The sequence below is a fragment of the Mobula hypostoma genome, chromosome 3, assembly GCF_963921235.1.
Source record: "Mobula hypostoma chromosome 3, sMobHyp1.1, whole genome shotgun sequence".
Classification (NCBI taxonomy): Eukaryota; Metazoa; Chordata; class Chondrichthyes; order Myliobatiformes; family Myliobatidae; genus Mobula; species Mobula hypostoma.
Window position 1 is genome coordinate 218421027 of NC_086099.1, and position 15691 is coordinate 218436717.

The following is a 15691-nucleotide window of genomic DNA, read 5'->3' on the forward strand; positions in this document are numbered from 1 at the left end:
GTATCCGCCTCCACCACCGTCGCTGGCAGCCCATTCCACGCACTCACCGCTCTCTGCATAAAAAACTTACCCCTAACATCTCCTCTGTACCCTCTTGTGTTAGCCATTTCAGCCCTGGGAAAAAGCCTCTAACTATCCACATGATCAATGCCTCTTATCATCTTATACACCTCTATCAGGTCACCTCTCATCCTCCATCACTCCAAGGAGAAAAGGCCAATTTCACTCAACCTATTCTCATAAGGCATGCTCCCCAATCCTGGCAACATGCCTGTAACTCTGCTCTGCACCCTTTCTATGGTTCCCACGTCCTTCCTGTAGTGAGGTGACCAGAACTGAACACAGTACTCCAAGTGGGGTCTGACCAGGGTCCTATATAGCTGCAACACTACCTCTCGGCTCCTAAACTCAATCCCACGGTTGATGAAGGCCAATGCACCGTATGCCTTTTTAACCAAAGAGTCAACCTGCACAGCAGCTTTGAATGTCCTATGGACTCGGACCCCAAGATCCCTCTGATCCTCCACACTGCCAAGAGTCTTACCATTAATACTATATTATGCCATCAGATTTGACGTACCAAAATGAACCACCTCACACTTATCTGGGTTGAACTCCATCTGCCACTTCTCAGCCCAGTTTTGTATCCTATCAATGTCCCGCTGTAACCTCTGACAGCCCTCCACACTATCCACAACACCCGCAACCTTTGTGTCATCAGCAAATTTACTAACCCATCCCTCTACTTCCTCATCCGGGTCATTTATAAAAATCACAAAGAGAAAGGCTCCCAGAACAGATCCCTGAGGCACACAACTGGTCACCGACCTCCACACAGAATATGACCTATCAACAACCACTCTTTGCCTTCTGTGGACAACCCAGTTCTGGATCTACAAAGCAATGACCCCTTGGATCCCATGCCTCACTATTTTCTCAATAAGCCTTGCATGGCGTACCTTATTAAGTGCCTTGCTGAAATCCATATACACTACATCTACTGCTCTACCTTCATCAATAAGTTTGGACACATCTTCTTCAATCAGGCTCATAAGGAATGATCTGCCTTTGACAAAGCCGTGCTGACTATTCCTAATCATATTATGCCTCCCCAAATGTTCATCAATCCTGCTTCTCAGAATCTTCTCCATCAATTTACCAACCACTGAAGTAAGACTCACTGGCCTATAATTTCCTGGGCTATCTCTACTCCCTTTCTAGAATAAGGGAACAACATCCGTAACCCTGCAATCCTCTGGAACCTCTCCCGTCCCCATTGATGATGCAAAGATCATCACCAGAGGCTCAGCAATCTCCTCCCTTGCTTCCCACAATAGCCTGGGGTACATTTTGTCCGGTCCCGGTGACCTGTCCAACTTGATGCTTTCCAAAAGCTCCAGCATATCCTCTTTCTTAATATCTACATGCTCAAGCTTTTCAGTCCGCTGTAAGCCATCCCTACAATCGCCAAGATCCTTTCCATAGTGAATACTGAAGCAAAGTATTCATTAATTACCTCTGCTACCTTCTCCAGTTCCATACGCACTTTTCCACTGTCACACTTAATTGGTCCTATTCTCTCACGTCTTATCCTCTTCCTCTTCACATATTTGTAGAATGCCTTGGGGTTTTCCTTAATCCTGCCCGCCAAGGCCTTCCCATGGCCCCTTCTGGCTCTCCTAATTTCAATTGTAAACTCCTTCCTTCTGGCCTTATAGTCTTCCAGACCTCTATCATTACCTAGTTTTGTTGATCCTTTTGTAAGCTTTTCTTTTCTTCTTGACTAGATTTTCAACAGCCTTTGTACAACACGGTTCCTATACCTTACCATCCTTTCCCTGTCTCATTGGAACGTACCTATGCAGAACACCACGCAAACATCCCCTGAACATTTGCCACATTTCTGCCGTACATTTCTCTGAGAACATTTGTTCCCAATTTATGCTTCCAAGTTCCTGCCTGATAGCCTCACAGTTCCCCTTACTCTAATTAAACACTTTCCTAACTTGTCTGTTCCTATCCCTCTCCAATGCTATGGTAGAGGAGATAGAATTGTAATCACTATCTCCAAAATGCTCTCCCACTGAGAAACCTGACACCTGACCAGGTTCATTTCCCAATACCAGATCAAGTATAGCCTCTCCCCTTGTAGGCTTATCTACATATTGTGTCAAGAAACCTTCCTGAACACACCTAACAAATTCCACCCCATCTAAACCCCTTGCTCTAGGGAGATGTCAATCAGTATCTGGGAAATTAAAATCTCCCACCACGATAACCCTGTTCTTATTACACCTTTCCAGAATCTGTCTCCCTATCTGCTCCTCGATGTACCTGTTACTATTGGGTGGTCTATCTAAAACGCCCAGTAGTATTATTGACCCCTTCCTGTTCCTAACTTCCATCCACAGAGACAATCCCACCATGACTTCCTCCTTTTCTGCAGCCGTGACACTATCTCTGATCAGTAGTGCCATGCCCCTATCTCTTTTGCCTCCCTCTCTGTCCTTCCTGAAACATCTAAAGCTGGCACTCTAAGTAACCATTCCTGCGCCTGAGCCATCCAAGTCTCTGTAATGACCACAACATCATAACTCCAAGTACTCATCCACGCTCTAAGCTCATCCACTTTGTTTATAGTACTCCTTGCATTAAAATAGACACATCTCAAACCTTCTCTATCACCTGCCTATCCTTCCTCTTGCACTGTCTACAAGCTTTCTCTATTTGTGAGCCAACTGCCCCTTCTTCCATCTCTTCAGTTTGGTTCCTACCCCCCAGAAATTCTAGTTTACATTCTCCCCAACAGCCTGAGCAAACCTCCTGGCCAGGATATTGGTCCTCCTTGGATTCAAGTGCAACCCGTCCGCTTTGTACAGATCACGCCAGTCCCAAAAGAGGTCCCAATGATCCAGAAATCTGAATCCCTGCCCCCTGCTCCAATCCCTCAGCTACACATTTATCCTCCACCTCATGTTATTCCTTCCTTTATCAATCTTTTTATTAATTTCAAAATATAGAAACAAAACATAGCAATAATACAAATAGTAGGAGATATTCCTATATGTGGCACAGGCAGTAATACCAAGATTACTAGCTTTGAGGTCCTGCTTCTCAACTTCCTTCCTAACTCCCTGCAGTCTGTTTTCAGGACCTCCTCCCTTTTCCAACCTATGTTGTTGGTACCAATATGTACCACGACCTCTGGCTGTTCTGCTTCCCACTTCAGGATATCGTGGACGCAATCTGAAACATCCCGGACCCTGGCAACTGGGAGGCAAACTACCATCCGTGTTTCTTTCCTCTGTCGACAGAATCACTTGTCTGACCCCCTAACTATAAAGTCCCCTATCACTGCTGCCATCCTCTTCCTTTCCCTACCCTTCTGAGCCACAGGGCCAGACTCTGTGCCAGAGGTACAGCCACTGTTGCTTCCCCTAGGTAGGCTATTCCCCCCCCCAAAAAAAGTACTCAAAAAGGAGTACTTATTGTTAAGAGGGACAGCCACAGTGGTACTCTCTAGTATCTGACCTTTGCCCTTCCCTCTCCTGACTGCTACCCACTTATCTGTCTCCCCAGGCCCCGGTGTGACTACCTGCCTGTAGCTCCTCTCTAAAACCTCCTCACTTTCCCTGACCAGACGAAGGTCATCAAGTTGCACCTCCAGTTCCCTAACGTGGTCCCTGAGGAGCTGCAGCTCGACACATCTGGCGCAGATACGACCGTCCGGGAGGCTGGGAGTCTCCAGACTTCCCACATCTGACCTGGCACCCAGTACACCGGCTTCATGCACAATCTTCCAGTTTCTATTCTTCACAAGTTACTGACCTTGCCTCGACCCATTATCACCTAAGTCCCGTTGAGCCAAAGCCCTCCTACTCTGTCTCCCTCTCCTCCGTCGCTATCTCCGGAGAGGACCAGGAGCTGCCTCATGGAGAAGACCAGAGACGGGGCATGGGGCCATGATCAACTGCACTTAAGCTTTGAGGAAGATTGAAGCATCAAGGCACATGTGGAGGTGGTCATAAATTATTCTCCATGGAGGTCTCGGGTTGACGGCATTCGGAAGGCTGCAGGTCGGTGGTCACTCTTCACAGAAGGACTGAATTCAATTCTAATGGGAGGACGTTTTTGAAATTCTAAGATTTATGTGATTATTGGACTGTAGTTTATATCGCTCTCCTTCAGTATACTGTGTTTTCATTCTTGTTGCCAACTGACAGGATGGGGCTTCGGGTGGGCGATATATTAGTTTTTGTGAGAGGGAGAGGTTGGAGATTTGGGATCTGATGTTCTGTTGCTTTTTTCTATGTGGGCAATCTGTTAGCTTTTGTGTATGAGAGAGGGGTTGGGGTTTGATGCTATTGTTGCTGATTTTTTTTAATGGGGGGGTTGGGAGTTTAATGTTATTGATGCTGTTTTTTTGCAAGGGAAAGGGTTGGATGTTCCAACAGTCATTTTCCGTGTGGGAAATCTGTTAGTTTTCGTGCGAGGAAGAGGTGGGGCGGATTTGGGGTTTGAGAGTTTTGTTTCTTTTTCCTTTACGTGTGGGGGGGGTGGTTTGATGTCCTTTCTTTCAATGACACCCATGGTTTTTTCTGTATTTCATGGCTATCTGGAGAAGACAAATATCAGAGTTGTATTGTACATGCATACTTTGACAATAAAATGAACCTATGACTCCTTTCAAACCTTTGAATCTTTGAATATCCATTCATGCCCTGACTAATCAAGAATCTATCAACCTGTATCCTTTTGTGATATCACACCAGAGGAAATATTGTATCATTTCTTAATGCATGCATTTCTAAATGACCATAAAAAGAGGACTGCGTGTCTTCATAATCTAAAAATATACCAAATGATATATCCTCCACTGCTGTCAGAGGCAACAAATTCCACAGATTCACCGCTCTCTGACTAAAGAAATCCTTCCTCATCTCTGTTCTAAAAGGACATCCCTCTATTTTGAGGCTGTGTCCTCAGGTCTTAGACTCCTCCACCATTGGAAACATCCTCTCCACATACAGCCTATTGAGGCCTTTCAACAGTTAATAGGCTTCAATAAGGTCACCCCTCATTCTTCTGAATTCCAATGAGTAGAGGCCTGGAGCCATCAAACACACTTCATATGATAAGGCCTTCAATTATAAAATCACTTTTGTGAAACTCAAACAAATCTTTGAAGATTATCTTGAGTGGACCTGAACGGCTATTCTTAACACTGCAACCATTAACTGCGAGGAAGAGACATTCTTATTGACTTTTAGATCAAATGTTTAACAGTAATAATTGAAGATGTTATGATGAGCCAATAGCTGGAGCACACATTTGACACTATGGACTAATGCTGATGGAAATTACTACCATCTACAACTTCACAGTGTTTTTAAATATCTTACCTTTGACAGCAACATTGATGGTGATCTCATCCTCTTTGGTTTTAAATACATAAGCCCCGGAATCTCCAGATTTTGCATTGTGAATGACCAGTCTTCGTATAGTACCTTCTGACTCAGCATTTACAGCCTTATTCAGCTTTACTTTCTGTCCTTTTCTGTACCATGTTCCTTCTACAGTACTCTGAGCTACTTCACAAACCAGGACTACCTTCTCTCCCACAATTGCCGTGTACTCTGTTTGTGTTGTGGACTTTTTCAAGACAGTTGTAGTTGGTTCTGCAGACATAAAACAGAATGAAAATGTTGAGAGGATTTTTCAATAAGACTATGATCACTTGAAAATATTTGAAATATAATGAACAAATTAATTACTACAAATTAACCATAACTTCAGAAGGCTACTGGTGGATCGGAAAACGGCTAACATAGCTCCCTTATTCAACACAAGGAGAAAGCAAAAGGCTGTGTACTACAGTCCAAAGTCAAAGTAAATTTATTATCAAAGTACATATATGTTACCATATATTACCTTGAGATTAATTTTGCACACAGGCATTTACAGTGAAATACAACAGAATTTATGAAAAACAATACATAAACTCGGACAACCAATGTGCAAAAGATGACAAATTGTGCAAATAAAAAAAAACTAAGAATATAAGCTGTAGTCTGTAGGTTGTAGAATCAGTTCCCTACTGACATGAATAAAGTTATCCATGCTGCTTCAGGAGCCTGATGGTTGTAGGATAATAACTGTTCCTGAACCTGGTAGTATGGGACCTAAGGCTCCTGCACCTCCTGCCTAATGCTCCTGTAGCAAGAAGAGAGCATGGTTTGAATGCTGGAAGTCCTTGATGATAGAAAGAATGAGGAATCACTTTATTCAAACATACAAAATCCTGAGGGACCTTGACAGGATAGATGTTGGAATCTTTTTACTAGTGGGAGAGTCTCAAACAACAACAAGGGTCTGATCATGTAAAACTGAGGTACATATAAATTACTTCTCACAGAGTGTGGTGAACCCCTGGAATTCTTTGCCCCTGTGGGTGGTTGAAGCTGGATTATTAGAAATATTTCAAGCGAAGGTTGGTAAATATTTGATCGTCCAAAGATTACAGGGGGATGGAGAAGTCGCACAGGAGAGTTAAGGCAGCATATATCAGCCAAAATGATTGGAGGAATAGACTTGTGGGGCGTGATGGCCTACTCTTCTATTTTCTTGTGGCCTTGGGTATGCATGTTTATATTTGATATGTTCTTAATGCCAATCAACAACCTAACTAATCTTTTCAAACCAACTTTGTCCCAATGTTTTGATGCACATTAGTATTCCTAGAAACATATAATGCCCATTCAGTTGCATCTGCAGACTTGGTTGCAGACTCTGGTGCAATGCCCTTTCAAATATTTTAATTTCTTCTTAATCAAAATTCTTCTTAATATTAAGTGAAGCTTAGGATTGAAAATTATTCCACTACTTTATATAATGACGTTAAAACATTGTGTCACTGTAATATTGTCTGTAGAAGTTCCATAATGATTGTAACTATCAACTGTCAAGCTTGCCAAGTTATATTAGTTATGATTATTGAAGATCTTCTTATCACTGGCATTTGGTCAATACTTTGCACTTAGTGCTCCTAGTGAGTCAAAAAGACATAAATTGATAGGTGAAGAACAAATCCTGCCTCTCGTATAATTTTTTATGCAACAGAGAATCAGAGACCCTCCAAATTACAGCCTGGCATTGCTGGCTAGAAGGAATAACGCTTTGTGAAGGATCTCTGTGAACGCTTGCACCTTGGAGACGTATTCATAAGCACTCCCTCAAAGTGCAAGTATTCAAATACCTGCACCAACCTGCCGACTTTTCTGGGAAAACTAAATTATTTCTTGAATGTGGAGATTGAATAAGCTCCACAATGCAGTGATGAGCAACAAATTGTGACCTGTACCAGATGTCAGTGGTGGCAATCTTAAGAAGACCCCACAGCTCAGGATAGATAGAAGCGCCACAGTACTGGTTAGTACAAAGCTATTTCAGCTGGGGGTGCTGGAGTCCAATTCCAGTGTCCTCTGTAAGAAAGCTTCTATGTTCTTTCTGTATGCACATGGGTTTCCCCTCACTGTCCAAAGATGTCCTGGTTAGTAGGTTAATTGGTCACTGTAAATAGTCCTGTGATTAGGCTAGGGTTAATTAGTGAGCTGTTGGGCAAGGAATACCTTGATGGGCCGGAAGGATCTGTTCCGCACTGTATCTTTAAATTAATTAATTAGCTTTTGATTTACCGTAGATAGAGCAGATAGTCTTTTTCCCAAGCTGGAAATGTCAAATACTACAAGGCATAGCTTTAAGCAGGCGAGGAAAAGTTTAAAGGAGATGGACAAGGCAATTTTTTATAGATGCACACAAGGGTTCTTATAGTGCACTGCCAGGAGAGCTCGTGGAAGCAGATATGAGAGCAATGTTAAGAGGCATTTAGACAGGACAACGAACAGGCAGAGAATAAACATAAAAGGACCATGTGCAGAGGTGAGGTTAGTTAGATTGTCACCATGCTTAATGCAGACTTGATTGGCTGAAGGGACTTCATAGTCAAGCATTTCATTTCGGTCCACATATTCCATAACACTTCTGTTCATTTACCACTTCCTAAAAAGGAATACTTAAAATTTGACAAAATATTTTGTCATCACCCTTCATGGCAACTTGTGTTGTTTTACCATTAGTTAATTTACAAAACTGACAAAACCTTACCCTTCACTTTAACAGAAAGTACCTGAAACTTCCACCTGTACCCCTTCAGCCACATTGCCACTAAACTCCTCCTGTTTCACTTCTAAGAATCTCCCACTTGCTGGAGTTTCCCTTTAACTGCTAACAGCCTCTCTCAATCAGCTTTTGTGATTTCCTATCTGATGCCATTGAAATTAGCCATCACCCAACTTATGACCAACCTTTATACTGTAGTCCTATCTTTTTCCATAGCTATAGTTACTGGTCCCAAAGTACTCCCCCACTGACAAATCAACCACTTGTCCAGCCTCATTTTCCTAACACAAGGTGATGTGTAATAGGGCCATTGCTTCAGAAAACTTTCCTGGACACATAAAAATTCTGATCCAATTACTCCCTTAGCACCAGGGCAATCCCAATCAACATTAGTGAAATTAATATCAGCAACAATATGAACCCTATTATTCCTATATCAATTTGTGATATTAAATCTTCTGTTGAACTCCCTAAATTCACTTTGCAGAGCTTTACTAATACGCGGGTACCAATTTCACCATGACTTCCGGCTGCTCAACCTCTCCTTTTGGAATGTGCTATTCCAGAGATCTTTGACAATGGCACCAGGGAGGAAACATGCCATCCTGGAGTCTCATTTGCAGCCACAGAAACACCTACCCGTACTCATAACTATGAAGTTACCCCCTTCACTACCACTTACTGACACTTGTTACCTAATGACAATCTGTGACCACCCTCCATCCTCCCCCCTCCCTGCAGGTTAACAAGTTTCTTTTGTCTTCCCCCAGTTCTGACGTGTCTTCAATCTGAAAAGAAAAGATCTTCCCACGGATGCAGCCTGACCTCTCGTGTTTTCAGCACTTTCTATTTTTATCTTAAATACAATGTCAGTGATCAGTAAAACTTTAAAAGCAAAAGCACAGCCTAACCATTACCCTTACTGCTTTTTTGATAATAAAAGCAGCTTTGTTGACATACATTATCCAGAAACTAAGAACAACTTTAAAATGGCAAAAGAAAAGGTGCACGGCAGTGTTAATCAAGAAATGTTTTAACAAGTAACATTTAAGAAAATGAAGAGATTATGAGAGGTATAGATAGGGTAAATGCAAGCAGGCTTTTTCCACTGAGGTATAACTTAGTTTCTTTCCCACAGATGTAGCCTGACCTCAAATATTTCCAGCATTTTCTATTTTAAATACAATGCCAGTCATCCAGTAAAATTTTAAAAGCAACAGCATAGTTGAACCACTGCTTTTACCACTATTTTTAACCAATGTTTTACCAAATAACATTTAAGATAATGAAGAGATTATATGGAGGTTCGATCTGGCATGATAAAACAAAAAAGGTTGGTTTTAATAGAATCAGTTGGTCTGGCATTATCTGTAGAGGTAGAACTATTTAACTAACTGAATTTTTAGAAGTTCAATTGGGAACATGTTATAATCCAGGAATACTTTACATTGTATGCTTCCTACACATGATATGATTAGAATACAACTGTTTTACATGTCCTGATGATTATATAGAAACATTTTTAAGAAGAAACCACAATGAAGGCTGAAGATCTGTAGGAAAACACACAACCAAAGTTGAAGTATGAAAGGAACAATATTAGTAATTAATATTAGTAATAAAATGTTAGGGCTGTTACAAACCCACAGGTTTCGTTTACAGTGGACTGCCACTTTAAGAGCGCCTAAGTGAGGCGGGACTACGACGAGTCACAGGCTGCTGCGAACTTAAACTCATATACAGAGAGCGAGAGAGAGAGAGAGAGAGAGAGAGAGAGAGAGAGAGAGAGAGAAAGGGGGACCAGCTGCTGAAACTTCAGCTGGTCACTGCGATGGTTTGAAACTCTTTTAAAGCCCAAAAGATTGGGTTAAGTATCAGCACACAGTGCGCAACGAATGTGGGGCTGTCACTTCATATAATCCAAAGGAGTGGATTTTGTTTGGAATATCCTGTGGAGACCACTTATGTGTTAACCCTTGCCTGGGTATGTTGTGTGGTAATCACTTGAAGATGATATCTCTGTGACAGGTCACTTTCAGTAATGATTCTTATGTGGATTTGGAATGGCACGGCAGACAAGATCTACAGTGACTGTTATCTCGTTTTACCATCGTGAAATCTGTGGAATACTTCGTACTCATCTTTTCTCTACGTTTCACCCTGGATTACAAATACCTCTCTCCTATTATTTATTCCGTGGATGAACTGAACTTTCCTACTTTACTATCTCAAGACTCTAAGCCTTGTTCCCCAAAGCTCAATATAGTTTAGGAGCTATATCTACACACATATCTACACATAACACTGTTAACATTTGTTTATCTTGGTTAAGTTACTGTATTATAAGTAATTACTAATAAAGATAGTGGTTTTAACATTAAAACCCGACTCAGTGTGAAATCTCTTGCTGCTGGTTCGTTTCTAAAATGTTACCGTTCGTAACAAGAGCAAAGAGGAAGGAAGACAAAATACTAAATTTAATTTTTCACATCTGAGAACTGATGATCAAGGGTCCAAGTAGAAGCTTCATTTCTGAGACTTAAACTTGGCAGAGCCAGTTGTTATCTGCTTTGTAACTTAATACATCAACCTGTTATATTTAAAGCAATAAGCAAACTTATTCTTACCTTTGATCTTAACTTGGAATGTTAGACTGTCATCATTAGACGTGCAGGTGTAGTTTCCTTGGTCGTTCTGCTGCACTTTTTTGATGACAAGTTTGCGTTGTGTTCCCTGAGAGATGATGCTTATCCTCTGGTCCGGCTTAACCTCTTTTTGATCCTTTCTCCATATGACCACAGCATTAGCTGGTGACACCTCACAAGACAATTCCAAACATTCTGAGGCTACTACTGTAACTTCAGATGGAGTTTTTGGTTTGTTTATGAATCTGACAGCTGCATCTGAAAACAAACATATTTCTATTATAATTCATGCTTTAAGACATATGAAGATATAAATATATCAATTAGAAACAGAAGACTTTGAACATGTCATTAAATAAGACATCTACCTAACCCCTACCTACTGTATCTACCCCTCATAAATCTTTAACCCCCTTGCTTACCAAATATTGTCCACCTCTACCATAATTCATCTGTCAAGTGAGAGAAGCAACACCTGCCTCTTCCCTTCCTGCACTCCAGAGATCCAAGCACTTCTTCCTGATGAAGCAGTAATTCACTCACACTTCTTCCAAACTGATGTACTAATTTAATGCTCAGAATATAGTTTGGAGATACCAAAATGCAGACTGGATGATTACATATGGAGTATCTGCATTCAGTTCACAGAAATAAACCTGAGCTTCCTGCTGCCTGCAACTTTGATTCGCCATCTCACTTCCAGTTCCATCTTTCCATCTATGGTGTCCTGCACTATTATGAAGCCGAACACTCAGGAACACTACATCTTAATTTTGGCCATATTAAACATAGAAACATAGAAAATAGGTGCAGGAGTAGGCCATTCGGCCCTTCGAGCCTGCACCGCCATTTATTATGATCATGGCTGATCATCCAACTCAGAACCCCGCCCCAGCCTTCCCTCCATACCCCCTGACCCCTGTAGCCACAAGGGCCATATCTAACTCCCTCTTAAACATAGCCAATGAACTGGCCTCAACAGTTTGCTGTGGCAGAGAATTCCACAGATTCACCACTCTCTGTGTGAAGAAGTTTTTCCTAATCTCGGTCCTAAAAGGCTTCCCCTCTATCCTCAAACTGTGACCCCTCGTTCTGGACTTCCCCAACATCGGGAACAATCTTCCTGCATCTAGCCTGTCCAATCCCTTTAGGATCTTATACATTTCAATCAGATCCCCCCTCAATCTTCTAAATTCCAACGAGTACAAGCCCAGTTCATCCAGTGCAGGAAGAAGAACACCACCTCGTAATATACCCATTTGTGGAAGTGTCCACAGTCCTCGTTAGCTGGAATTGGCCCTCCGAGCCCACGAAATCAGAATAGGACCAAATTATCCACCTTTCCAGAGAACTGGCTCAGAAACATTGAACTACCTAAGCCTTACCTTAACTGGCATTTAAACACCAACTTTTAAGTTCAACATTCATATTTAACAACAAATTTCTTGCATTGTTTACATGTTTAATATAGAGAAGAGATGCAGTTTAATGCCATTGTTAACACATTCATAAATCCTAACACTTTCTAGGGTTATACTGGTGACCTTCCATGTGTGGTGCTGATTAAAATTTTGAAAATGAAACTTTCTGACTAATTTAATCTGCTTGCTATTTTTTGCCTAGGTGACTTTTGCAGTTCAGTCAGAAACCTCAGTGAAAAACTGAGCTGTATCTTCTGATAGAACAAATAATCTTACAATGATTTTTTTTCTAAACATACATTTTTGTTACTGACAGAACAATACAGCTTCTAGATTTATAAAGGAAGTATTTCTTATTCTAATTTAGAACTTGTCATGCTCCAATCTATCCCCTGTTGATATCAAACAATATTTTCTTATAAGCTGACAATGCTCTCCGATAAAGAATAGTAAGTTTAGCTGCACTGGGAGATTTAACCACAAATTAAATACCAAATATATACTTGAGCATTCTATCAAAGTAAGGACACAAAAGCATTAAACACTGTTAAATGTAGCTTCACTGGGGATGAGGAGGGTTTAAGATATTGGAACTGCTTCTTATGCAGTAAGGATGGCCTAGAGTAAATTTAAGAAGCTTTTGAAACTGTGAAGATTTTAATAGTGAGAGTAGGGTAAGTATATTTTCCAATTAAACAACTGGTTGCAAAAGATTATTATTTTATAATTATAACTAGGAAAACAAGAAGAGAAATTCACTGAAATTTCTATGTACAATGTTTGTTGGACATAGAAAGTTTCTCAACACTTGATATGGATTCTGGTCTGCCAAGGGTGCATTCTTAAAGGACAGGTTGACCACCGATTTTCTGGAAACTGATAGTTTGGCACCTCTTTTAATTCGGATGAAATTACGAGGCCGAGTATTGCCCACTTTTCTCGAAACATCTGTTAGATGAGGTGAATGCTGGTAATTGTACAGACATTTATTGAAGAATTTAACATGAATAATATTCTTTGGTTCATTGCTCGAGGAAATGAATTGAATTGAACTGACTTTATTACTTACATCCTTCACATACATGAGGAGTAAAAATCTTTCACGTTACATCTCCATTTAAATATGCAATGTGCAATTTATACCAATTTGTAATAAAAAGTATGAGAAAGTAGAACCTTCAACATTAAAGAATAGCAGGCATAAGTTGTGGCCTGCCTTAATGTTTGATAATGTGCCTGAAGAAAAACTTGACGATGATTTGATAGGATGTTGTGTACCAAAGGAGAAAGTAGTCGTCCATTATTTGCTTGCACATGCATAAAGTATTACAGGACCTGCTTTCAAAGATATAGCAAGTAATCTTAATGAAGGAAGTGGACGTGAGTGGATGATTGTTGAGAACGAAACACCTGTTGTGCATCACCTTACAGACTCGGAAATGATAGACTGTGTTCTGAATGCTGATAAAAACACCGCACGTGATGAAGATGGTAGCAATGATGATGGGGAGGGGAGGTCCTTCAACGTCAACTCAGACCATGAGAGGCCTGCGTCGGGCATTTTCATGCCGTACAAGGCGCAGATTGGAAGTCTGTGTGGGGCGCCACTCCTCGCACAGACTAGAGCAATGTGTGGTTAAGTGCCTTGCTCAAGGACACAAACACGCTGCCACAGCTGAGGCTCAAACTAGCGACCTTGAGATAACTAGACGAATGCCTTAACCACTTGGCCACATGCCCAACAATGATGATGAAACAGAGTAAACGGAAAGATTTACTATTGACAAGTTAATTGAGTTGTTGGGTGATTTAATCAAAGGGTTAGAGAAACATACCTTCATGATGGAACAAGATCTAATGAATTTTTATTGGATGCAAGAAATATTACACAGGGAGAGATCAAAACACATGGAACAACTACACCTGGATAAAATGTTTAAAAAGATAACTGAGAAGCAACGTTCTTTGTAAGCACAGGAATAAATAAATTTACATTTAATTTTTGTTTAATTAATAATCCTTTTTAAGCTTTTACAGTCCATTTTTGTCATTATTATTGTGTTCTTATTATTGTCTTAATCCAGCAAGGCTCAGGAACCAAGGATGCCAAGAAATCGGTGGTCAACCTGTATTATTATGGTACTATATCCTACTGTTACCATTCAGAATATCTTGTGTATTCACAGAAGTTTAAGTATAACAGCATATCACAGCCTAGTGCAAGGAAGTTATCAACAGCCAAGTAAAGCACTTGAGAAAACATCCTCCACTCTTATATTAAAATGAAGATGTATTAAGAAAATAACATTTTTGACAAGTAATTGAGGAATTTAATTAGAAACTCAAATCAGTGGCAACCATTTAAAAATAGGTGGGTGTCAGAATGGAAAAGGGGCTTGTCTTGGGTGTGTTGGTTGTTAACGCAAACAATGCACTTCACTATGTTTCAATGTACATGTGATAAATAAATCTGGACTATTTCGTACAATACCTTTCACTCTTAACTTAGCAGTGCTTTCAGCGTTGCCAGATACAAACTTCACATCAGCTTCATCGCCCACTCCTTTGACAATTAACGTATGTATATTTTTAGTACTCCGTATTATATAATTCTCACAGTCTTGGACAACTTTTTCATTCATGAACCACGTTCCAGGAGCAACAGAGGATAGCTCAATAATGAAAGTAGCATCTTCACCAGCTGAAACTTCAACATTTTGCAATGGTTTTTCAATGGAAACTCTGGGTTCTGACAGAAAAAATACAATTGGTTGTTAGCCATGACATCCAAGCTACTTTACATTCATTTTACTGAGAATCTAAAAGACTAAGATACTATTGATTTTATAATCTACATTTCCATATCATTTACTGTATGACTTGAAATGTTTCCTGGGTCCAGTTTGTCTCAGTTTATTGGTGAATTATCAAGTTAAAATGAAATGATGTTTACTGACATCCTCCATACTTGATTTTGTAGATCTTAAATGTTTGTGTAGCAATAGGCCAAATACAAACACTTCAGGATTTTTTTTTTATACACACATTCTGTCACCTGTTGGGAACTGGATATAATAGGCATGTGTGCCCCAGTCTTTATAGCTGAAAAGGCCAAGCATTATTGAGAAAAAAAAAAGACATGCATCAGTCAGACCAAAGAATCAGTGTAATTAGAGGATTAGTTAGTTGATGGCCCAATGTATTATAACAGAGTGCTGATAAAGGGTCTTGGCTCAAAACATTGACTGTTTATTCCCGTTCATAGATGCTACCTGATTTGCTGAGTCCTGATACATTCATGATCATAGCATCAAAGAGAAATGTACCGCACAGGAGCAGGCAGTCTGACCCACATCGTACATGCTGACCCTGATGCCCATCTACACTAACCTCATTTCAACCGCACAAGACCATAACGCTCTAAATTATCTAAATACTTGTCAAAAT

General features: G+C 40.5%; 1 protein-coding gene across 7 annotated transcripts in view; it reads right to left on the reverse strand.

Annotated features, from left to right (window-relative positions):
• obscnb (obscurin, cytoskeletal calmodulin and titin-interacting RhoGEF b) overlaps positions 1–15691 on the reverse strand; it is a 487178-nt gene that overhangs the window by 436409 nt on the left and 35078 nt on the right. For all 7 annotated transcript variants that reach the window (XM_063044498.1, XM_063044500.1, XM_063044497.1 and 4 more), the window contains exons 5-7: positions 14736–14993; positions 10806–11081; positions 5403–5678 (exon numbers count right to left, since the gene is read on the reverse strand). In XM_063044498.1, coding sequence (XP_062900568.1) covers positions 5403–5678; positions 10806–11081; positions 14736–14993 — 810 coding nt within the window. The remainder of the gene's footprint in view (positions 1–5402; positions 5679–10805; positions 11082–14735; positions 14994–15691) is intronic.